The following is a 24,526-nucleotide window of genomic DNA, read 5'->3' on the forward strand; positions in this document are numbered from 1 at the left end:
TTGCACTTGATCTTCCTCTGAGGCGCTCCTGGCTCGCTGCCAGGTGGGCATTTAATGAATGACTATAAAATGGATGCGCCGCGTGCGCCACGCTCAGTTCTTGTGCAACTCGATGCCAATGACCAGACCGCCCCCGACATAGAGCGTAGACCGTAGACCGTAGCGTAGAGCAGAGCGTAGTAATATTTCCGAAAGTGGCAAGTGGCAATAATTGTTTTGCAGACGGATAGATATGACGTTGAAGGGCGATGCCAGCGACGCTCGTTGTCGTCTCTGATTCGGCCGAGTGTTGAGTCGTCGTCGTCGGGTCCTGGGTGGTTTTTTCAAGATCAGCTCTTCCGAGTGTGTTCTGTGACATAATTGTTTACAAGGCGACTCTCCCGCCGCTCTACGTCATCGTGGGATCTCTGCGAGATCTTAATTCGTGAAGATTATGTCAATTCGCGGTATCTGCTGGGACCACTGTTTGATGTTGACGTTTTCCCGGAATCACAGCGCTTGTCTCTAAGGTCGGGTCGGGTCCGTGATTCAACTGGAGACAGAAGTGTCGTAATTCTCGCACTCGCCGGTTTAGCTTCGACCCATGTGCGCACGGATTTGGTGTGGGTGCTGGTGCGGCTGTGACTGTGTCCAAAAACTAAATTGCTCGACAATTGATAATTGAGCGAAATTGAATTGAATCACAGCCAGAGGAGCGAGCGAGCATTAGCCCAGTGCATTAGATGGGCTTGAGCTTAGTGAATCGGAGACAGACCTAGGCATTGGATCGCTGGCACCGCTGGATATATTCTCCTCCTTCTTCTACCTCGTTCCTTGTTAGTTAGCAACCAGTCGGATTCAAACATGCACAACATTGAGCAGATCCTGGTCGAGCTGCAGCGCTTCTCGTGGCCCGACTATGTGGCGTTTGTGGCCATGTTCCTGCTCTGCATCTGCATTGGCATCTACTTTGGGTTCATGAACAAGTCCGTCTCCGAGGCCGACTACATGCTCGGCGGCCGCAAGATGCTGGTGATTCCGATCGCATTCTCCCTGGTCGCCAGCTTCATATCGGGCATCACGCTCCTGGGGCTCCCCACCGAGGTTTATTCCTACGGCGTGCAGTACCTCTACGTGGCCTTTGGCGTAGTGGGCATGGGCATTGTGATGGGCGTATTCTATCTGCCGGTTTTCCACGATCTGAACATAACATCCACCTACGAGGCAAGGACACACGCAGAAAGTTACGCTCAGGCCACAATCTGAAGAACGCTTTCATATTTTCTAATATTTGCAGTATCTGGAGGTTCGCTTCGATCGCCGGCTGCGCCTGTATGGATCCATTATGTTTGCGGTTATGAATGTGAGTATCGATGATTGCATCCTTTCCAAGGACAATAACAGATAACATTCTGGAATCTACAGGTGGCCTATCTGCCCATCGTGATATATGTGCCGGCGCTGGCCTTCAACCAGGTAACTGGCATTGGAGTGCACACGATCACGCCGATTGTGTGCATCATTTGTGTGTTCTACACGAGCCTCGGCGGTCTGAAGGCGGTGGTTTGGACAGACGTTGTGCAGGCGGTCTCCATGCTGGGAGCCCTCTGCTTGGTCGCCATCAAGGGTAGCATGGACATTGGCGGGGCTAGCGTTGTCCTGGAGCGTGCCTGGAATTCGGATCGTCTGGAGGCGCCCGAGTAAGTGGAGAATCTCCTTGAGTGCTGCCACCACCCACCACTCTCGATCCTTGCAGGCTCAGCATAGATCCCACAGTCCGTCACACGTTCTGGTGCCTGTTCTTCGGAGGAATAGTCTACTGGACGCAGACGAATGCCGTCTCCCAGAACATGATCCAGAGATACCTCGCACTGCCCACACTCGCGGACGCCCGCAAGGCTCTGTTTATCTTCTGCGTGGGAGTCCTCATCCTGATGGCCTTATGCGGCTACAATGGACTGCTCATCTATGCCACCTACCAAAACTGTGATCCCCTCACTACCAAGGCAAGGACTACCCTACTCCTCCTCCTGGGTATACACTTTATAATCTCTGATTCGTTTATAGCTGGCAAAGGCTCGAGATCAGCTTTTGCCCCTCTTCGTGATGGACACGCTGGGCGAAATGCCCGGTATGACGGGCCTCTTCATAGCCGGCGTCTTCAGTGCTGCCCTGAGCTCCCTCTCCACCTGTCTGAACTCCATGTCGGCGGTGGTGTTGGAGGACTTTGTGAAGCCATATGTGAAGCAGCCCCTCTCCAGTTCGTCGATCAACTGGATCATGCGGCTGGTGGTCGTCGGTGTGGGAGCCCTCTGTGTGTGCCTCGTTTATGTGGTGGAGCATATGGGCACGGTCCTGCAGCTGACTATGAGTCTGGAGGCCATCACCAATGGCCCCTTGTTTGGCATCTTCACCATTGGCCTGTTTCTGCCTTGGATCAATGGGAATGTGAGTCTCCAGATAACTATTTTCCTGGCCCGAAACTAATTTCAATTCTCTGCCACAGAGTGCTCTTTTGGGCGGAATCATGGGTGTTATAGCCATGTCCTGGGTAAGCCTGAATGCCCAGTGGGCCATCGCCTCGGGAGCCATCAGTTACAACACGAAGCCGCTCAACATTGAGCAATGCGACTACAGATTCAATGTCACCACGAGTGCCGCCAACAGCACCATACATCTGGCAGGCTCATCCTCAGAGTAAGCCAAAGGATCTCCCCAGTATATCCTCATGCTTCTATTTTAATTTCTTTTATTCGAAAAGGGATATCTTCCCATTGTACCGCATCTCGTACATGTGGTACACGACCTTTGGCGCTTCGATTACCATTATTGTGGCGCTGCTCGGTTCCTTGGCGTTTGGCAGAAACAATCCCAACAAAGTCGATCCCGTACTGCTGACCCCCTGTATACGAAGGTTCTTCAGCTTTGGCTCCAACAAACCCATGGCGAGTAGCATCCATATTTTCTCCTTTGATTGATGTTCATTCGAGTGCTTTCCTCCTTCAGGATGCCTACAAACCCGACATTCCACTACAGCACAAGCTCCAAAACGACGAGGTGGCTCTCTAAAGAATCGAACGACACTCCACTCCACGGAGTTCCTTTCAACACAGCATCCAATTGTAGATAATCCATTATTAAACAAATTTTTTAACTATTTACTGCTTGCGCGTAGAAAAAATACAACTGTGTTTAATCCAAGGATCGATTAGTAACAATATATAAATACGATTAACACAATCTGCTGTTGGGACAACCTGCTGTCCATGTGATGGAGAGAATGGATCAGCAGCGAACTACTTCTGCTGCTGCACCTTGTTGAGCAGAATGAGGCGCTCCGCCTCGTTGAGATGCTCGTAAAAGCTGGGAAAGTGTTCGTTTTGTGTGAAATTGGTGAGGAATTTTTGCAGGTTCTCGGCTATGTCGCCTGTGTAGTTGGTCTCCTTGAGCAGCTCCTTGAGCAGCAGATCGTCCTCTACATTATCCTTGTCGAATTCCACGTACAGGTCAGAGATGAATCGAGATTTAGCTAAGCTGGTGGCCTCGTCTTCATCGGCCTCGTCTTCCTCGGCCTCGGCATCCTCCTCATCGGTGTCGGTAAGTGGCTCGTCCATCTTGCTCTCCTGGAAGTGCTGGTACTCGGACATCAGCACCTTGAAGATCTTGACGAGAGCAGGAATTGTGGTCCACTTTAGGTTGGCGGCGGCCACGGAGCGAGTGCGCCTCCGGGCATCGCTGGGGTCCTCCACCAGCTCCTTGTAGGTGATGCTCGTGAGGCGATTGTCCTGCGTGGCCACGCCGTACTCGAACAGCTTGCATAGGGCCATGGTGGTGACCTTTCGCTCGTACATGCCGAAGAACGAGTTCTGGCGCGAGAGCCAATTGGAGAGGACGAACTGCATGGCTGGCTCTCCGTTTGGCCCCGGAACAGTGGACAGAAAGTTGAGCACGGCGTCCATTTGAGTGAGGAAGAGATGGGCGAAAATCAGGACCAGATTCATGATCACCTTAAGGCACTCCAGGTTCTGCATTTTGCTGATCACAGCCTTCAGCAATATGTCCACATTCGGTCCAAGCATGCTGCCCATTTTTGTAATGATCGCGATGACCAGCCGTCCGATCTGGCCCGCGGCCGTCATCTCGCTGTTCATGGGATTGAGCAGTACAGCGGCCACCACCTGCATGATGCAGTTACCACCCTCGCCGTTCTGGTAGCTGCAGATCTGGGCGGGCGAGACGTTGATGAAGCTGCGCAGGCACTCGCCGCCGGCCAGCATCACCGCATGATCGTCCGTGTGCACGAGGCAGTTCAAGACGGCCGGAAAGGCTGTGTCCAGCAGTGCGCTGCTCAGCGGCGGCTCCGTGTACTTGACGATGGTGTTGAGGACGTCCAGGGCAATGTCCTGCTTCTCAGTGTTATTTGTCTCTGGCAGTCCCAAGATGCTCACGATAGTGGGAATGAACTTCTCCTGCAGCAGCACCAGGCACTGCTTCCGCTGGCAGAGGGCTTTGATTAGATCCTGCACATTTTCCAGGACGTACGGGTCCTCGGCATACTTGAGAAAGACAGCAATGGCCAGCGGAGTAATCTTGCCATTGACGGCATAGGCAAAGTCCGCATCAAACTGTGAGAAAGCAGGAGAAATGGGATTAGGAATCCTCGATGGGTGAACACTGGTCGCTTACCTGGACCATGACCGTCAGTGCCTCCATGAGCAGGGCCAGGACAGTGGCCTTGCAGCCCGAGACCAGAGCCATGATGCCATCAAAGAATCCCGGCAGCTTGGACACCAGCAATGTTCGTTTCTCGCCCTCGGTCGATTCGTTGGCCAGCAAGAAGCCGTGCAGCGTGCGCACTGCACTGATCCTCAGGATGTGGGTCTTCTCTGGTGACAGGCTGCACAAGGTGACGTCGAGGATCTCGGCCACCATCTGTGGATTGTACAGTTCTGACTTGGAGTATGTGCTCAGGGTCCAGAGGGCGCGACCCACCAGGTGGGGCGACTCCTGGTGCACCAGCAGATTCCGCACGATGGTCAGATAGTTGAGAAGATCGAACTTGGAGTCACCCTCGAGAATAATGTCGCGAAAGATGTGCACGGCGTCCATGCAGGCCTCCTGGATCTTCCACCAGTTTGGATTGTTGGCCGCCTTCTCCGCCTCGGCCACGCTAAAGTGCCTGCCCAGAGCCTCCTGCAGCGGCTGAATGGCCTTTGCCTCGAACTCGTCGTTGATGGCCAGCAGGACATCGCGGCCGCACATGCGCACCGTCAGCTCCACGCCGCCGTCATCCTCGTCGTCGACAAATTTCTCGGGGTCCTCCTGCCAGTCCTCCAGCTGCTCCTCGCTCAATTGGATGTACACGATCGTGATGTAGATGAGATCGGCCAGCACGTTCTTGATGCATCCCCGAAGCTTTCCACAGGTCACGATGCAGTTAATGAACTCGAGGATCTGGATGATGAGCGTTTGAAAATTGGTCTGCTCGTCATCGTCTTCGTTGTCGCCGCTAGGCAGTGGATTGGGCTCTGTTTGGTTCACCGACACCTTCACATAGGTCTCGGCTATCTGGGTGAGGAGCTGCCAGATGATGGGCAGTATCCTCTCCATGAACGGGTTGATGTACTTCGAGCACTCGCTCACCACGTGGGTGAAGACTGTAACAGAAGGGGAGTGGTAATGATAATGGTATTGGTGGGTGTCTGTCTGCTCACCCTTAATGATTTCTGAGCGTAGCAGGAAATTGGAGCCCGCTCCGCTGGTCATGCTCAGGTAGTGCAACAGCTTGTCCATGAAGTTGTTGAGAATGGAGTTCATCATGGTCGCCTGCTCCTGTTTGTTGGTGATCAGAGCCGCAATGGATGTGAAGAGGGGCTTTAGGATGCGAATGGCCGATACGCGCGTCTTGATGGAGTAGTTCTGCTCAGAGTCAAATATGCGGTACACCTCGGGAATGACAACGGGTCCCAGTTCCTTGATTTGCTCTACGTCGTAGGTAAAGTCCTGCAGAACCTGCATGGCCCCGTGGATGGAGTCTTCGTTGCCGCCCAAACACTTGACAATGATGTCGAACAGCTCCGTCCAGCATTGCGGATAGTCGGTGGAAGCTATGGTGGATATGGTATGGGCCACAGAGGAGCGGATTTTTGAGTTGGGATCGTACAGTCCGTTGGGCAGTATGTTGCGAATGGTACGCTTGGCCTGCTCGCTGGCCATGCAGCTGTTAGCCTTGTCGGTCTTCAAGTCCTCCTCCGTCCAGTGGTTCTCGACGTAGCGGGTTAGCATAACGATCGCTATCTGTCGCAGCGGAAGCTCGTGCGACTGATTCATTATTATCTCGGACAGGTAGACGCCATAGCCTGCAATTCCATATATGGGTAACATGAGCACAGAAAAACACGAGGAAACCCAACCCAACCCAACGCAAGCCCTCTGCCCGCCAAATTACGCACCTTCCGTGTATTCCAGCTGCTTTGTTCGCTTCTCCGCCTCCTGCAACACATTGGTATTCGAGCTGAGAAGGTTCTGCAGCTCCTCGATGATGGCCAGTTTGACCGAATCGCCGCAGTCGTTTTGAAATTGAAGCGACATTATGCTATCCTATCACGAATTTTACTCTAAATTCAATATTAAAACAGTCAAAAACATAAACCGGCGCGGCCTACTCCAGCGATTACATGTGATAACTTCCCACACTATACAGCACGGTTCTGATCAGTGATGCCAAATCTCAGAGTCAATGCAAGCTAGATTCTAATAAAAATAGCCAAAAATTGTTAAAACCGTAATAAATAAGCTAAAACGGTGACACTGGAACTATTTTAAAATGGTGTTGCAAACACTGCTCTTGCTTCGATGACGATACATCGATACAACACATTTAGCTTCGATTAATTGTGAAATACGCGGAAAAAAATAGAACAAAATTCAGGATGAGCACCTGGAATCCTGCGAACGATGTGGATTTGCGGTCCGGTTCCGAGGATGAAGAGGACATTGCCATGAAGCGCGACTACCATGGGCGCGAGGCCATCCTGTTCGTGGTGGACGCCAACCTACAGACGTCCGGTATAGGACGCTTGATGGAGGCGCTGAACATCATACGCACGGCATTCATCTCGGGGATGTTGGTCAACGACAAGGACCTGATAGGCCTGGTTTTCGCCAACACCAAACACAGCCCCCTGCCGCTGGAGGCGTCCTGCGTGGAGACTATAGTTGTGCCCGAGAACTGTGCCGTGTTTCTACCGCTTCGTCAGCTGACCAAACCCATTGTGGAGCATTACCTGGAGTTTATGGGGACGGTGGAGAGCCAGTTTGCCACCGAGTATGGGCTGGTGGAGCCCGACGGTCGTGGAAAATTCGATCTCATGATCCGGCTGTGTATCGAGTTGCTGGAGAAGTGCGGCAAGAAGTTGAACAACGCGAAGATTGCGTACGTGACGGATGTGGACACGCCGCATCTGCCCTCGAGCAACGAGTTTCAGGCGGCTCTGCAGAAGGCCATCGATCTGGAGGGCAAGGAGTTCGAGTTCCATGTCATTCCCATGAACGACGACTTTGACTACGGTCCTTTTTACAAAGAATTTATAACCCTGTCGCGAGGTGAGTGACTATAGTAGAGCGTATGTATATTTCATGCGAAGTCTGTTCCCCTCCTTGGCGTCCAGAGATCGCCTTGGAGGTTTAAGTACTTCGCAGAGCAACTGTAGCAAATCATTCACCTGCGTCCAAGTGAAGTTAAATTTGGACGTGGTTTTGGGTCTGCTGACAGATCACAGCTAACGTCTCTGAATGCCACTATCTGAAATCGACTAACGATTCATTCAACTTCTTGCAGCCATTGAATTGGACGCCTTCGTTGAACCCGATCCCTCACTGCTGCGAGAGATGCTGGCTGATCGCAAGCTGAAGCAGGACTTTTTGCGGCGCTGCCTGGGCCATTTCGCCTTCCACCTGGGCCCCAATCTGTCCATGTCGGTGCAGTACTACAATTATTTCCAGCGACGGGCCCTTCCGCGCAAGGTGCAGATAATGCGGCGTGACAACAGCGTGGTGAGCACCAAGCGCCAGATCATAGTGCGCAAGCATGAAGGGGAGGAGATTAAGCACGAGTATCAAATGAAGGCGAACCAGGGCTGGTACAAGTTCGATTTGGGCGAGAAATCGTTGAGACTGACCATGACCCGGATGGACATGGTTCGAAACATGCACAAGCCCCACATGCAGCTCCTGGGGTTTAAGCACCGCTCAGTCCTGCCTGAGGTTCTCTACAGCAAGCCCTCGAATTTTATGTACCCCGACGATCAGAGTATCATTGGATCAAAGCGCTTGTTCCGGGGCCTGTGGGAGCGCTGCTTGCAGCGAGAGAAGATCATCGTCTGCCTGTTCATGTCCAAGCGTAAGTCGATTCCGCGCTATGTGGCTTTGGTGCCTGTTCAGGTGGATAAGTCGGAGGTCAAGAGCTATCGGTCGCAGCTCTGCGGAGATGGCTTCAAGATCGTCTATCTGCCGGAAGCCAAGCACATTCGCCACATAGACATGTGCGATTGGAACAACACTGCCAATTCAGCCGACGATGAGAAGGTGGACTTCTTCCAGAAGATCATCAAGAGGCTCCGCATCGACTATCAGCCAAACCTGATGAATGATCCCAGTCTGGACTACCTGCAGGCCAATTTGCTTGCTTTGTCCCTGGACATTACAACGGACAGCAAGGGAATCGACGAACTGCTAGACACAACGGCGCAGGACAAACGAATCGAAAAATATATGCCCGATTACGAGAGGCTCTTCGACGTGGAGGTGGTTCCCGCCAAGAAGCGCCCGGCCAAAACCTCCGCGAATGGAGCCAGTTCGGCAAAGATGCCCAAAATCGATATGGAACAAATCGAGAGCTACGAATTTGTCGAGTTTTTGATTGCGGAGGAGCGTCTAACCAGCTGCACGGTCGCCCAGCTGCAGTGGATCCTTCAGAAGCACTTCGATGAGAGTTTGCCCAAATCTTCGCCCAAGGACAGACTGGTGAAGTGCATAGTGGCATTGAGTGCCGGAAAGTCAGGGACATAGAATGTAAATTGATGTAAAAAGTATAATTTGTAAGTATTATTACTAGTTTTTAAGAAGATTTTGGTAACTGAATTTCTTTTTTTGTTCGCCGTACACTGGGGATATAATTCCTGGTACATCTGAAGGCTGAATAAACATAGATATCCAAGAATTTAAAATTCCAAAATGTAAATCGATTTCGCTGCGATACTATCGATAGACAGTTTATCGCTACTGCCACCTATCGTCAGGGCTATTGCCATACTGTGTATCGATACTTTTGACTCATATTTATCGACATTTTCCATAGGCAGCACCGTCCTGCTGTAATTTTAATTGTAATTTGAAAGAATACTGAGCAGCAGAGCGAGATGACTGGCATCATGGACTCGGTGGAAATGCCCAAATTGTCGGAAAACCAAAAGACCTTTGCCGGCATCCCGGAGGCAGTATTCCTGGTGAGTGGGTGGATTCTAACCTAGCAATAGTGCTCTTGGCTGTGGCTGCAGCTGCAATGGAAAACTTGAATTAATCCTTGTCTGTGTCGGTGTCCGCAGGTGGAAATTGATACGTTCATGACCCAGCCCGAGAACGAGAACTGCGAGAAGGTGCTGCAGCGTCTGGACGAGCAGCACGGCAAGTATCGATTCATGGCGTACAACCTCGAGGCGCGTCGCCGGAAGCTGAAATCGCAGATTCCCGACCTGGAGCGCTCGCTGAAGATGGTTAATGTGCTGCAAAAGGAGGACGAGGAGCGCGAGACACAATTCCTGCTCAGTGATCAGGTGTTCATCAAGACCTTGGTGCCGCCCACGAAAACAGTTTACCTCTGGCTCGGTGCCAGCGTGATGCTGGAGTATCCCCTGGACGAGGCCGAGGCCCTGCTCAAGCAAAACGTCACATCAGCCGTGGGCAACCTTAAGTCAGTGGAGCATGACCAGGACTTTGTACGGTCAGTGGGAAGACCCCTTTTCCATTCGAAACGGCGGGTACTAACTATGTTCTTTACTTTTATTTAACAGGGATCAAATAACCACAACGGAGGTGAACATGGCGCGAGTGTACAACTGGGGCGTCAAAAAGAGGCAGGCCGCAGCCAAGACTAACGCCAGCAGTACGCCATCCTAAGCTTCAGCACCAGTAAGAAACCCGCACAGTACTGAAAACAGACATGTGAGTTGTGTACACTGTGGCTTTCTATCTACGTCTCGTCTCCCACTCAATATTTATGTCAAAACCTCACCAAAAAACGGCCAATCCTTTGCATTGTGATCCTTGCCTGCAAGCGATCGGAAGCAATGCTGATTGCAGCATCTCGCCTGCTTTATTCATATTCTCCACAGATGATGATAATAATAAAACCGCAACACAGCGCATCCAGTTATCCAGACACTAACAATCACTGGGCGTATTCGATATGTGTGTTTCTCAGGACATCCAATATGGGCACAGGTCCGAAAGGCAGATGCCCGAGCTGGTGCAGCCCATGCACTTGTGGCAGCTGCACGTCAGTCCTGGCAGGCATTGGTCCTCCGCATTGTCCCTCGTGCAGAATTCCCCGAGCTGGAGGTAGCAGAAATACCTTGTATTGTTCCCGCAGCGGATTCCGAAGGAGGACGTGCAATTTGGCCTTGTGGCAGGACCTTGTTCGCTGCAGGGAGAACACCTGTCCGGATGTCTGTCTTTTATCTTCTCTTTTTGCTGTTGGCACTCCTCTCTACTTACATGCCTTTCCTGGGGGACAGATAGAGCCAAATCAACAGCCAATAGAATGCCTCGGACATTAAATACAGCGAAACTGCTTTCAGAGTCCGGGAATTGAATTGTTTAGTTCGCGGGAACCTGCCAGCTAGTGCCACGGCCGGAATTCCCCTGGTTGACCGCACCTTGTGTGAAAAGTGCTGACTCTGGGAGCAGATAAAGGAAGGCTATGGGTGATTAATTAACTATTATTTTTATTTCTGATGTAAGCAACAATCTTTGACCTAACATGCACACCCAGCTGTGGGACGGAATGGGACTCATTCCCACTTCATTGACTGGTGTATGTAGTCGCCATCCGGACTCGCATAGTTCTTGATGGGTGGGCTGGCGACGGGGCCTTTGAGCGATACTGGCAGCAGCTGCAGGTCGACTTCGATGGCTGCCTGATACAGCTCCTCGGACTCGCGGCGAAGCTCTTCCAGAGCTTTGTTCTGTGACATCACCAGGCGGTCAATGATTTGGAAGTCGGACACTCTTTCGTCGTGCTTGTAGCGGGCCCATTGTTTCTTCAGCAGAGCACGCTCCTCCAGTTCTGCACTGCCCAGGGGTGTCAATTTTCGCTGCCGTTTGCTGGAAATGAAGCAATTTGTACCAACAGTGGGTTCCATTCAACGGCGGGGCACTTACTCCTTTTCGTCAATGAGCTCCAGTGGCACCTCCAGCTCCTCCACCGGTTTCAGCTGGCGGGCATTCTTCTCGAGCCGCCGAATCTGCTTCTCAATCTTCTTTTTCCTGCGGTCCTCCCTCTGCTTGACAACCTGTGGGTCCAGCTTCTTCTTTTTCTTCAGCGGTTCGGCACAGAGCACAGGTGTTGTATGTAGGCAACGTGCAACGGCGGGGCCGGCTACGCCGCCTCTCTGTAAACCTAATCTATGACAGAAAGTGCGCTCGGTCAGTGGCTGGACAACTCGATGGGCTACAGACTCCTCACTTACCTGGCAAAGGCGCTGATCAGCGACATTTCTTTTTCTTTTTTTTTTAGGGTTTAAGTTACCATGCTACCCGTGAGTAGCGTGGGATTATTTGGCCGCCCGCCTTTTGAAGGTGGAAATTGCCAAGTCAAAGAATAGAATATGTTGGAGAACTGTTTATAGCTTTACCTCAATTTCGTCGATGAAGTCACTTAGTGCTTGGTACGCGCTGGTGTTTTCAATAAATTTTTCAATAAATATTATAAATATAAATATTATATAAATATCATTATCAGTTTGACCGCGGATTTATCGATAAAATATGCCGAAATATACCGAAACATACCGCCTCATTTTCAATATATACCGTAAATATACTGACGAATTCAAGTTATATTTTACATATTCCTCATTTTTGATATTCCGTTGAATATTACTAGCTAAATAGAACATTTAGCCATGCCATCATAATTTTATACGATTGATGAATCAATTTTCTATTTAACTGGTGTATTCTTAATACTTGCTTTTATTGCGTTTTGCGTGAAAAGAGGTTTTAGCGAAATAAGTCAAACGAAAAACAAGTAGCGAAATAGGTCAATCAAAACAAACGAAAAGGGAAATTCGTTCATATTGCTCAATTTTAATATTCCATTGAATAATGCTGGCAAACTAAATCTTTCAGTAATGCCCACATAATTTTATCCCATTGATGAATAAATTTTCTACAAGATTGGATTGTTTTTAATCTTTGCTTTTATTGTATTTATTGTAAAAAAGGTTTAAACGAAAAAGTCCAACCAAAAAAGAGTCACTATTTTGCGTGTAGGCCTTTGTATACCCTATTTTGTTAATTTTATATGAAGATGAAACGTGATTTATAAAGAACTTTTCTCAAATTGATATTCTTTAGACATATTCAAGTACATTATTAGTATCTTGTGTATTTATGGCGATCCTGATACCTACTGAGCCTTGGAAGACAAACATTTTCTCAATTCTATAACATCCATTTCCCCCAGGGTATGTGTGCATGGAATTGGCAACATGTTTGCGTATGGAATGAGACTCATTGTTGCAATAGCGAAACTGCGGCGAATCGGGTATTGCCTATATTTCAAGCTATAGATTTTCCCACTTAGCTTTATCCCATAGATAAATACATTTTCTACAAGATTGCTTCTTTTAATTATCTTAAAGTATTTTATTTTGACTAAAATACGGTTTTCAAGTAAATGTTGCCGCAACAGTGTGTATGGAATGTGCAACATTGTGTATGGAACGAGACTCATTGTTGCTAAAGCGAAACTGCGGCGAACTGCGGCGAACTCAAATTCGATTCAAAAAACGACCAATTCTTTGTTCCGTTGAATAATACTATCTATATAGAACATTTAGCCATGCCCACTCAATTTTGTACGATTGATGAATCAATTCTATACATGATTGGTCTATTCGAAATACTTGCATTTATTGGATTTCTATATAACATTGAAAATTAAATTAATAAATGACAAAAATACCATTTAGCACTAAAAAACACCACATGGGAGCGCGGCGAAAACCAGTTTCTACAGTATGACCCTCATATACGGTCTCATTTGAAAAATATACCGAGTGGTGCGCGCCAAATTGAACTTTTTTGAATGTGAGCGACAAGGATTTAAATGTTGTCAACCGGGCCTTTATCTATGCCCACATAATTTTATACGATTAATGAATCAATTTTCTACTTAACTGGCCAGTTTTTAGTCCTTGATTTTATTGTATTTTGACTAAAACAAGGTTTAAACAAAATAGTTCAACAAAAAAAAACAGTCGCAATGTTGCTGGTATTTGAAGACGTGATGCGTGTATAGCCCTTTGTACACCCTATTTCGCTCATTTTATATGAAGATCAAACGCAATTTATTAAGACCTTGTCTCAAATTGATATTCTTTAGACATATTCAAGTACATTATTAGTATCTTGTATATATTTCTGTCGATCCTGATACCTACTGAGCCTTGGAAGACAAACGTATTCACAATTCTATAACATTCATTTCCCCCAGGGTATGTGTGCATGGAATTAGCAACATGTTTGTGTATGGAATGAGACTCATTGTTGCAAAAGCGAACTGCGGCGAACTCAAATTCGATTCAAAAAACGACCAATTCTTTGTTCCGTTGAATAATACTATCTATATAGAACATTTAGCCATGCCCACTCAATTTTGTTCGATTGATGAATCAATTCTATACATGATTGGCCTATTCGAAATACTTTCTTTTATTGGATTTCTATATAAAATTGAAAATTAAATTAATGAATTGATGAAATTTACAAAAATGCCATGGGAGCGCGGCGAAAACCAGTATTTCTACAGTATGACCCTCAGAACAGCACCGAAATATACGGTCTCATTTGAAAAATATACCGAGTGGTGCGCGCCAAATCGAACTTTTTTTGAATGTGAGCGACAAGGATTTAAATGTTGTCAACCGGGCCATTACCGATTCAACAATTACGACGATTCCCTCAATTTTGATCTTCCGTCAAATATCAGCTATATGGAAGATTTAGCCATGCCATCATAGTTTTATACGATGAATCAATTTTCTACTTGATTGGCTTCATATAAATAAAAGCTTTTATTGGATTTCTATATAACGTTGAAAATGAAATTTAATAGATTGATTCGGGCAAATTTCTTCCTTTTCGCCCATTCGTCCGATATCACGTCCAGTCATATATATCCCGTTTTCTCCGTTAATTGTGGTCCGATTTGGCCGTTCCATAGGTTCCTGTAATGGGACTCAATAAGGACAAACCCCTGTTACACTTGGCTTGTTTCCCAGAGGGCAATGCCGGCTAGCTGTCGACCCCAGGGCTGGGTAGTTCCCCTTGCCCGCCAAATGTAGACAAAAAAGGAGACATACTACTTCTCGGGACATCAAAACTAACAACAACCTAACAACAACAAAGAAAATCATAAGCAGACGGCTATCAAGTGGGTGAAGCTTGGGTGTTATCACTTCGCGCGCCGGCCCTACCTGTGACCAAACACAACGTTCATTTTGGCCACCCTCTGCTGGAACGGTAACGGCTGGCCTAATCCATGGCATACGCCACGCGTCCTCCCTCTATTTTAAATTTAATGCATCATGCTTCAATATATACCCAAGCTTTAATAATCGTAAATTGACAATTTCATCTTTCTCATTAATAAATAGCTATACTCAAAATTATCACTAACCACTAAGAAACACCAAAACGTTCGACACAAAGGCAAACAAGGAAATAGCTGCTGAAATTTCGTTCAACCAACAGGGATACCCTCACCCATACGTAATGGAATATGTGTAGATGAGTGGATCCAGTTTTACGGGAGTTAATTTAACTCGGGCCCCTACGGAGACTTAACCTACCAAGAGCTCTTGTTAAGGGTCCCCGGGACATAAACAATAAACAATATTTTTCCACAAATCGCTCGACCAAATACGGTGGACTGATGGGACCCCCGCGTCACCCACTAAGGGTTAATATTCTGGCACTGAACAGCTGATCGCAGATTTAGGTTCGTGAAAGGTGTTGGTGTTTTTACATATTTTTTTTCAATGGCCAAGATTTTACGTTAAACGGTTTAAGCTAATACTAATTACTAAATAAAGGACAACACACGGAACAAAATAACATTTAATGTGGAACGGTGTTTGGAGTGCGGATTATGTTTTTTTCTTTAAGTTCAAACGACGCGGGCGATCGCTGGCCGTGGCCGGTCAGCCCTAAATTTATATAGGTCCGTTTATACGTGTGCGCGTGTGTGTGAATAGGGTTTCGGGGTTTTTACTTGGTGAATGAGACCAAACGTGTGGCACGCACTGGAAGGCGATGCAACGATCGTGCGGTGTGGCTAGAATCGCCCTGGCAGCTAAATCGTCCTCTTTCACCCTCCCCCTTCACACGTCCCGCGCTACTTGGCTCACACACGCGCAACTGGAACGAACTCACTCAGGTTCCGTTGGGCAGTCTTCTTCTCTGCAGTCGACTTTCTCGAACTCCAGTGTCCCTCTCCAGGAAACCTTCTGGCCCGGTTCTGGTGGCTATATTCCTTGCCGACTGTTAGTAAAATTTTCTGCATTACAACCTATTTTATCGCCCGCCTTTTCTTTACTCACTTCAAACTTTCTGTTTTAAGCACAAAATTTCAAATTTCGACGTTACACCGTCCACGCTCCACGATTTCCATAATCCAATCCACGTTTTCTAATATTTTCACTCCTATTTATCCCTTTTTCCCTTACTAATACATATAACTAATCCTATTCTCTTCCTTATATCCCCAGTAACGGCTCCAGCTCCCCCCGATGTCCCAATACACCATCGAGCCTCCCTGGACTTCCGCTAGATGGCGCGTCGCCCTCAGCCCTGGCCACCTATCGTTCAGGTGGGACTGGAACACCCCAGCCAGTCATATTTCCCCAATTCTTTACAAGGATGATTTTTCATTAATTTTATTCATCAAACTTAGCATAGCTTAGATAAGTTTCTAAGTATAAATAAACCTAACAACAACGAGATATACATATCTAGAGTCTGGTAGCCCGCGCAGCTACTCCCTTGGTTGCCATAGTCAAAAGTCCTTGATGGCTTGTTGGGTTCGGATCTTGAAAGGGGTTCGCTTCTGTCCTGCTGGAATACGATTCTGTTTGGCTGGCTCATGATGACACGGCTGAACGCCGGAACCCAAGACCCTGGTGATTGTCGAAAGGAATATTGTATATTGATTGTGTTGTTTAACATGGTATCGATATTAGGGTCCAGGGCTGCCATTGGATGTGTATTTTCTGGTTCCAATCCGTTTAAACGACTCTCCCGACAAAAATGTCTGTTAGTCCAGTAGCGCAGCAAAGTCTAATAACTATTTGCTTTTTTTTGTTTTCTCCTTCGTTTCATGTACCACGCCTTCTCGTAATCAGAAAAACATATCACTGCAATAGAGATCGGTATTTCTCCATTTACCAAAAAAGTACAACTCCAGTTCGGCAATTACTATTTTTATACGATTTTAAAACTTTATTTTTAAAGATGAAAATAAACAATATAATATACTTTTATTGTGTGTTGTTTTTTTTTTGTATTTTTTTCCTTAGTAAATTTTACATAATTTTCAATAAAATAAGTTTTGTTTTTTTGGTTTTTCGATTAAAAATGTCATATTGTAGTTTAGTGTTTTCTTCATTTCTCCGTTTCCATTACACATTTTTAGTATTTTCGATTTTGTTTCGATCGCAATATAAATTTTTATTTACTTATATTCGCTTACGATGTCCCAAATACTGAATTTACTCTTACCCATTTTTCGGTTCATATCATATCATGCTTTCTGTGGTGTGTCCTGTGGTGTGATGTGTGGTGTGGTGTTGCTTTTTTGCGCGAAATGTACAATTTTGTGCGATTTAGCTGTTGCTCGAAATTCGTTTGGAATCTAAATTCAATTTGAATCTCATCATTTTGGGGCCAGAATGCGTTTTCGAAAGAAGTTTCCAAAAGGGGGTCAGGGGTGGGTGGTACACCAAACCAAAGTATACTCGTAGAACGGAACCGAAACCGAAACCGTAACCAAAGCGTATGGTCGCTATGGTTCATTCGAAATGAGTTAGTTTTTATCATATAAAGTTAGTATATCTCGTATCGTGCGTATCGTAAGTGTATACGCGACATGTTCTCGTACGAGTATGTATGTTTTTGCTTTTCATTCCAATATTGTGTGGTAAATAGTAATGTTTTGAGATCCAGGGGTTTTTCGGGGTAGTGGTGGTGTGTGTCTGGGTGTCTGGGTGTTCTCTCCTATTGTTATTACATATACTTATAAATTTAAACTGTGTGACTGAAGTGACTCGAATTTCAATGCATCTCTCCTGCCTGTAAGGGGAGGGAATGTCTGTTCAAGTTGGAATTCCCGAAAAAATCCTTGGCGCCAGGCAATGTTCCGTGGCTCCTGGAACACCTGGCCCATTCAATTTCGCTTACTACGCACTCATCAAAGTTCAACTAAATGTGTGTTAAATCTCAACTTAGGGCAACTCAGAGAAATCGTATATTATATGCATTCGAGGGATTATCATTTTCATCTCCATTCTTACATTCATCTCTCGCTCTGGGCGTTTCGGGGGTGGCGGGGACTAGGTTTTGGCTTTCTTGCCCCGGGGAAACGCCTTGAATCCAGAGCCAATCAATCTTCCACTCTTCTTCCACTTAGTTTACAATTACATTATAAAAGTTATCTCTTAAGTTGTTTGTACTATTGCTTGGAAATCATTCCGGTCTATTGTTGTATTGTAACTCAAAAGTATTCATTTTTCTATTCTTTTTCTTTTTTCGTTTTGCTTAATGGAACATAAATCAATTTCTAGGCTCGATTTGGGTGTTTTGAGAATTTTGGAACGCTTGAACGTTTATTTGCATCCATCAACCGAAACGATGCAGCCCCTTTGTTCGGGGGCGATCGATCTTGTATCTTTTATCATTTATCAATCCAAAAGGTTGGCCGAAACGGTTTAATACGTTTTGAAAAGTTGTAAGCAAAGAACCCTTTACACACCTCTTCAGGATGTGTGCGTGTCTCGTCTTTGTTTTTTTCTGTTTTTTTCTGTGTGTTTCGTGTGTCTTCGTAATCGCAATCTTTTGGTTATACAATGTTTCAGCTCAAAGGAATTTACATACTTATATACATAATGGTGTGTCAGTGTGTGTGTGGATGTGGGTGTCTGCGTGTGTGTGTTTGTTACATAATCGACATCCCGTGGGTGCCGTTTCAATTTTAAATTTTGCTAATTTTTACTAGTTCTTTCCCATCAACGACTAAAGAAACGATTACGACGTTTGCCAACTCAAAGATCTGTGGGTGTGTATAGGTGTATTTGTGTGTGTGTGTGTGTGTGTTAGGGGTAGGAAAGAGCACGAAAGTAGGAAACGTAGGTAGGTTTCCTCCTCCTCCGATTCCAGAAAGTCTTATAGTTTATACGCGATCATCATATCAGTATCATTGCTCTGCTTTCCCAAAAGCATGCAGACGCTGGCGTGTGAGTGTTTCCTCAGTGTGTGTATCGAGTATACGTATCTGTGTGCCATGCATGTCGCCATGGATATCTGAATTCTGCTTAAATGTAGTCTTCTCGCTCTATACCTAATTGCCGCCTCTCTCTCTCTCTCTTCAGTATGCCGTACTCACATCTCGTTCTTAGTTCAGTTGCAATCATCTTTTGTTCTGTTCTCTTAACTTTCGAGTGGAATGGAATACTTATATGCTTCGCTCTATATCTAAATTAAATGTAGCATACTTTCATGCAAGTGTTCGTCGTGTCATAGTGTGTTTGTGGGTGTGTGTGAGTGTGTTAAATGAGCAACTCAGCGCTATAGTATGCGTATGGTATGGTATGGTATGGTAAAAGGGGGATACATATGGGGGTATACATTGTTTATGTATATACTTTCTCATAAGTCCAAACCTTTGTTGCATCGCCATCTCCTCTAAATCATCATTAATTTCTCCATACATAAAGTGTGTGTCGGTCGGTGTTCTAAATCGAGTTTTATGTTAATTTCCATTCGTTTACATACTAGAACTAAATACATACATATTTATCGCTTACTTAGGTAGTCAATTACAACTTGCTTCTTTTTTTTTGCTACGGATGGGACTGGGGGATTGGATTGGATCTGACAATCTATCTTTCGCCGTGTGGTTACCCCTCGGCTCGGACCGCATCGATCTGGCGGTGGGTGTGTGAGGCCTGGCCAGAGTGTGAGGCAGTTTTGGTTTTTGCTTGCTTTCCGGTCTATTTGGAGCCCTTTTCGCTATCGCTTTCTTCGATTCGTCGCTTAGTTCTTTAAATTTGTTTATACTTTTTACACGTTTAATTTCTTTATACAATTTTTATTTATAATTTTCCCCCCGTCGCGCTGCGCTGCTTTTAGTTACATAAAAAATTAACAGTTTTTATTTTAGTTTTTGGTATTTTCGTTTACTTTTTTTTCGTTTTCGTTTTCGTTTTCCTTTTGGTTTTGTTTTTGTTTTTTTCATTGTTACTTGAAGGCACTTTAGATCGGACGTTGTGGCCCCATTTCAAAATTGCTTTTCACTTTGCTCAACTCGTTTTTATCACGTGGCTGGTTGCTGGTTGCTGCTACTGTGTTGCTTCTGTGTGTGTGGCATGCTTCTGGCTGCATGTTGCTCGTGTGCTATGGAGACGTGGAGACGTGGTCGCAAAAAAACAAATTAACAACAAAAGCCTAATCGAAAGTTGTCGAAACTTTGCCGAAAGATGTCACCGAAATTCTGATTCGAAACTTGTCCTTTGCCTTCTTGCTTTCTTGCTTCTGCTTCTGCTTCTGCTTATGCTTCTTTCTCTCTCTCGTACCGCTGGATTGCCTTGTATTGCCTTGAGTTCTATGGTGCGAAACGGTTCTGGATGTCCTGGAGGTGCCCGGCCCAGCCCTGGCCGATCGCCTGGCCCTGCCGGCCCGGGCATTTGGTTTTATTTTCGAGGCTGGAGAACTGTCAACGCCCTCTGGCCCCTCACACATGCTCTGCTCTGAGCCAAGGGATCGCCCCATGGAGATTGTCAGCAAAACTCAAGGATGGGGATCAGGGCTACACACATATATTCTGATAGTGGTGGATACATAGCAAATTTTAGAACTAAACATTGGGGTTAATGGGTTAGGATCCATCGAGTTCGTTTTATAGTATTCTTTTTTTACATACACATCTTTTGTCAAAGTGTTCAAGGTCGTAGCCCCACCAACACCTAACTTAAATAGTGTCCTCATGCCTTTAGTTGTTCTTTTTTTTGGTTTTCTTTTTGGATTTTCATATATCTAAACATTTACAGAGTTTTTGGGGGAACATAAAGGCTAGTGTTTTCCTTACTTTTCTAGAAAACCTTTCCTTTGCTGCTGCTTTCCGAACCGCAGTTGAGAATTTTGTTAATTGTTAATTTCGTTTCGTTTGCTTCGCTTCTTAGGTAATTTTGAAATCTGCTGCTGCAATGATTTTGAATTTTGTTTAGTTTTTTTGGTTTTCTTTTTCTTGTTTGTTGCTTGTTGGGTTTCAATTTTCCGCTGGAGCGGTGCTCCGCTGGAGTTTTCTTTGTTGACTTGTCTTGTTCTTTTCTTTTTCTTTTTCTAATTCTACTTCTGCATTTTCTGCTGTTTTGAGCTTTACAATTATAGGCAGATTTTCCACAAAACCCGAACTGAGGGAAACAAAACTTGTTGCTTTCTGTAGGACGATCCGGGTCCGGTCCGGGCCCGGGCCCGGGATCGGTGAAACTTAAGGTTAGATAAGGTTAACTACCAGGAGATGTATCGAAAGTTGCAATTTCCCGCTTAATTTTGCTCGTATTTTCTAAATGTACAATGTTTTCTTTATAAATTTAAGTTTATGCTTTTTTTTAGGTTTTTCTTTTCACGTTTTTGCATTTTTGTTTCGTTTTTTTTTTCGTATTTTTCATTGATTTATTTACGTTCTTAAAGATAAGGCGCGAAGGTGCTTAAAATAAGCTTGTACTTTTTCTGATATTTTTCCAACACGTTTTCAAAATTTCTTTCAAAGTTTTGCCATTCCCCGTTCTGGTCTTCTAGCACTGCTTCCTGTGCACTGCTCTGCTCTGCTATGCACTGCTTTCCCCGTCTACTGCTTCCCGCAGAGTTGGCAGTTGCCGGAAATGCACTGCTTGTTCTCTATTCCTCTTCCTCTTACAATTTAAGTTCTTACTTACGAAATTTTGTGTTCCAAAATTTATTGATTTTGCTTATAATTTTTGTTTTTGGATTTTGAATTCGTAATTTCTCGCATTTTCCGCTTTTAATCCTAAAGTATTGTTTTCTCTAAAGTTTTTAGTTGTTTTTTGTTTTGTTTTTCTTTTTGTTTGTTTTTGTAAATTTGTCCTGAACGTTTACACCGAGAGATAATTATCCAAACATGGCCGAGAGTTTTTCAATTTTGTTCATTTCGTTTCATTTGTTTAAGTACTTCATTGAGTATTGTTTCTTCTTCTTCTTCCTGTGTTTTCTTTGGTTTCTTGTTCTATCCTTTTTGTCCTGGGGTTTTCAAACGCGTTGTGCTGTGTTTTGTTTCACTAAAAAGTACAATTATCTTCTTCTCCTCAATGGGAAACAAGGAAATCAAATCGAATCGAAAGAAATCTGCAATTGTTCTCATAGAATGCTGCCTGTAAATGAATTCAATTTTACTCATTTCTCTTGTTATATATATTTTTGATTTTATTTTTTGATTGCAAGTTTGGGACCCAAGTGCAACGCTTCTTCTTCCGCTTGAGTCGAGCCTGCAGACCGGTTTTTTCCTTCCTATTTTTCCCCTCTAATTTTTTGCTCGTTACTTTTGTTGGCCAAAATGCTAAATGCTGAATTTGCTTTGTGTGTGTCCGAAACTTCAATTTCTCCATATACATATGTACAGTCAACATATGCCTGCGCCTGTGTGGGTGTGTCAGTGTGTCAGTGTGCTGTATGTTTATATAGGAACATTACCGAAATACTTTTACATTTAATTTTTACACTTATACCTAAACTGGTTTGCTTTTTTTGGGGGTCTGCGTAGCTCGACTCGGGACGAGGCGAAGCGCCCATCGGGGGCCCCACTTGCAGCGCGTCTTTGGTCACATTTGGTTGTCTTTTCTTCATCCTAAACTTTTCCCGAATTTTCATCTCTATCATCTTTACTTGTCCGTCTCTGTCTCTGTGTCTGTGTCTGTGTGGTTCCTATTCCGAAATTCACGCCAAAGTCTAGGCCGAGAGTTGGTTTTCCTCATTTGGTTTTAACACTTACATATGTGTCTTTTTTTTTTTCTTTGAGTTTTCAAAATGCAGCGCGTTGCTTTTGAGCCGAAAGTTCCATATAATAGGTATTCAAACGTTCTTCGAAATGCCCTACCACTCGAGCCACTCGTCCATCCATCTGCTCCTCCTCCTCGTCTAATCCTACTCTGATTTTGATTTTGTTTCTGATTCTGATCTGAAGTTGTATTTGGGCTTTGGGGGGTTATCATTATGCTTAGAGGTGTGTGCATGTATCCTTAATTTATGTTTATATTGAACTGGACATTGTGTATCTTGAAAACTATAAGTAAGCTGACTGATGCATCTGTGAACTGATCTGATCTGAACTGATCTTTTCCTGGTGTTGGTTGGTTGGTTGTTGGTTGGCATTGAGTACTGTATACTGTTGTTCTTGCAAGTATCTGGCGTATCTGGATGATGAGTTCTATGTTATGTATCTTTGCTGCGTATTTGTATCTTTGTATCTAGCTTAGTTCGGTTTTAGTTCGGTCTGCGTCTGCGTCTGACAAAATCAATTACGGCGGCTGCTAAACTATGATTATAAATTTGTAGTTGCTTCTCTGTTTTTCTGTTTTCTGTTTTTCTGTTTTTACGATTAGTTTTCTTCATACTTATGCTGACATTTTTCATGTTTCTGTATCTGTATCTGTGTGTGTGTGTCTCTGTGTCTGGCTGAGTGCGTAAATTAAACCTAAAGGCGGCGCCGGAGCATCGATCTCCAACATTTTCCAATTTCCATTTCCATTTCGGCTTATATGGCGGTTATGGTGGTGTGAGTAAAAAAGCATACAAATATCATATATTTTCCGTAATGATTTTGGTTTGGAACAAACTGCATATATATGTATATACTGCTTTGCGTTTATGTGTAGTATATATCTGACTGCTGTTTAGGTTGGCTTTTCTTTTGGTTCCTGCTTAATGATTTTAATTAGAGACTTTTTCTTGAAGATTCTTTTTTCTGTATTTCGATTGATTTTCTATTTCTGTTTCTTCGGCTTTTGTTTTTCTTTGATTTTTTTTTTTGTGGTTTTTTGTTTGTTTTATGGTTTTTTGTTTAAATATTTAAAATAGCAACTACCTTGTATCTTGTATTTGTATTTTTATTATTATTTGGTTTTTTGGTTTTTGGTTTTGGGTTTTGCTTTTCTTTTGCTTCGAGTTATTATTCCCTTATGTAATTAATAAGTTATATATATTTATAAGGTTGTGTGTGTGTGTGTGTGTCGTAATGTCTCGTTGAGAGTGTGGCTCGTGTGCTGGGGGCAGGGGCGGGGCCGGGGTCGGGGTCGGGGGGCTAGTTACTCTCTCTTCAAGGTCCAGGCAGTCTTCGATCTTCGATCTAGGCTTGGAAAACACTGCGCAGTCGATTCTCCCCTTCGCTCTTTCTCCTTCAGTTTGTTGCTTGCTTTTATTTTGGGGGCTTTATTCAGTGTACATTTAGAACATTCTTTAGCTATGCTGAAATACGGTTTACGACGTCTAGAGTATGTATTTTATATATATATATTTCTATGTTATATATAGTTTCACTTAGCTTATAAATATTACCGGCACTATTGTTCAGAACTCAGGGGCTTGCTCAATTTTCGATAATGCTTTCAACCCAAGAAGATAATGCCTCCAAACTGTTGTTGATCGGAACTGAAAATACTTGACTCACTCAACGGATTCAAATCAAACTATATATCAAACATATAGTACTCTATATCTGATATCTGATACATGTCTGCATGTATGTGTCTGTGTGTGTATATACTGGTTAGTTCTCGGCTTCTGTTTCCTGTACTCCTGGCTACTCCTTGAACTAAATAGAACCTTTGTATGAACCGTGAAATGAAAGACTTGTGCGCTGCTTGCTCTGCTCTGTTCTGCTCTGCTCGAAAAAACCAAAAAGATGCTCAACTGAAAACTGGCTGGAAAAACGGCGGCGCCACTGCCACTGAGGGCATGCGTGGCACCGTTCTGGCTTGTC

At 44.9% G+C, this 24,526-nt stretch overlaps 5 protein-coding genes across 6 annotated transcripts; 3 read left to right on the forward strand and 2 right to left on the reverse strand.

Moving 5' to 3' along the window:
* The first annotated feature begins 85 nt into the window (after nt 1-85).
* On the forward strand, nt 86-3,153 carry LOC108155409 (sodium-coupled monocarboxylate transporter 1). The gene is made up of 8 exons (XM_017286205.2): nt 86-1,203; nt 1,277-1,342; nt 1,405-1,679; nt 1,736-1,985; nt 2,047-2,427; nt 2,486-2,676; nt 2,741-2,924; nt 2,986-3,153. Exons 1-8 carry the CDS (start codon nt 844-846, stop codon nt 3,046-3,048), a joined length of 1,770 nt encoding a protein of 589 aa, XP_017141694.1. The 5' UTR covers nt 86-843; the 3' UTR covers nt 3,049-3,153.
* On the reverse strand, nt 3,125-6,681 carry LOC108155405 (importin-9). Its single transcript, XM_017286202.2, has 4 exons — nt 6,432-6,681; nt 5,694-6,338; nt 4,666-5,636; nt 3,125-4,604 (listed from the first exon to the last, which is right to left on the reverse strand). The coding sequence occupies exons 1-4, from the start codon at nt 6,568-6,570 to the stop codon at nt 3,276-3,278; spliced, it is 3,084 nt and encodes a 1,027-aa protein (XP_017141691.1). The 5' UTR covers nt 6,571-6,681; the 3' UTR covers nt 3,125-3,275.
* A 148-nt stretch (nt 6,682-6,829) lies between these two features.
* LOC108155407 (ATP-dependent DNA helicase 2 subunit 1) lies at nt 6,830-9,220 on the forward strand. 2 transcript variants are annotated; one of them, XM_033389003.1, is made up of 3 exons: nt 6,830-7,584; nt 7,820-9,077; nt 9,174-9,220. In XM_033389003.1, exons 1-2 carry the CDS (start codon nt 6,912-6,914, stop codon nt 9,046-9,048), a joined length of 1,902 nt encoding a protein of 633 aa, XP_033244894.1. In that variant the 5' UTR covers nt 6,830-6,911; the 3' UTR covers nt 9,049-9,077; nt 9,174-9,220. The 2 variants fall into 2 exon arrangements, with proteins under 2 accessions (XP_033244894.1, XP_017141692.1); XM_017286203.2 differs by having other exon boundaries at nt 7,820-9,206.
* Nucleotides 9,221-9,314: 94 nt separating this feature from the next.
* On the forward strand, nt 9,315-10,411 carry LOC108155410 (prefoldin subunit 3). The gene is made up of 3 exons (XM_017286207.2): nt 9,315-9,485; nt 9,585-9,979; nt 10,050-10,411. The coding sequence occupies exons 1-3, from the start codon at nt 9,399-9,401 to the stop codon at nt 10,153-10,155; spliced, it is 588 nt and encodes a 195-aa protein (XP_017141696.1). The 5' UTR covers nt 9,315-9,398; the 3' UTR covers nt 10,156-10,411.
* Nucleotides 10,412-10,964: 553 nt separating this feature from the next.
* LOC108155411 (39S ribosomal protein L40, mitochondrial) lies at nt 10,965-11,995 on the reverse strand. The gene is made up of 4 exons (XM_017286208.2): nt 11,892-11,995; nt 11,727-11,826; nt 11,419-11,661; nt 10,965-11,361 (listed from the first exon to the last, which is right to left on the reverse strand). The coding sequence occupies exons 2-4, from the start codon at nt 11,750-11,752 to the stop codon at nt 11,049-11,051; spliced, it is 582 nt and encodes a 193-aa protein (XP_017141697.1). The 5' UTR covers nt 11,753-11,826; nt 11,892-11,995; the 3' UTR covers nt 10,965-11,048.
* Nucleotides 11,996-24,526: the final 12,531 nt, after the last annotated feature.

The sequence above is a fragment of the Drosophila miranda genome, chromosome 2, assembly GCF_003369915.1.
Source record: "Drosophila miranda strain MSH22 chromosome 2, D.miranda_PacBio2.1, whole genome shotgun sequence".
Taxonomy (NCBI): domain Eukaryota; kingdom Metazoa; phylum Arthropoda; class Insecta; order Diptera; family Drosophilidae; genus Drosophila; species Drosophila miranda.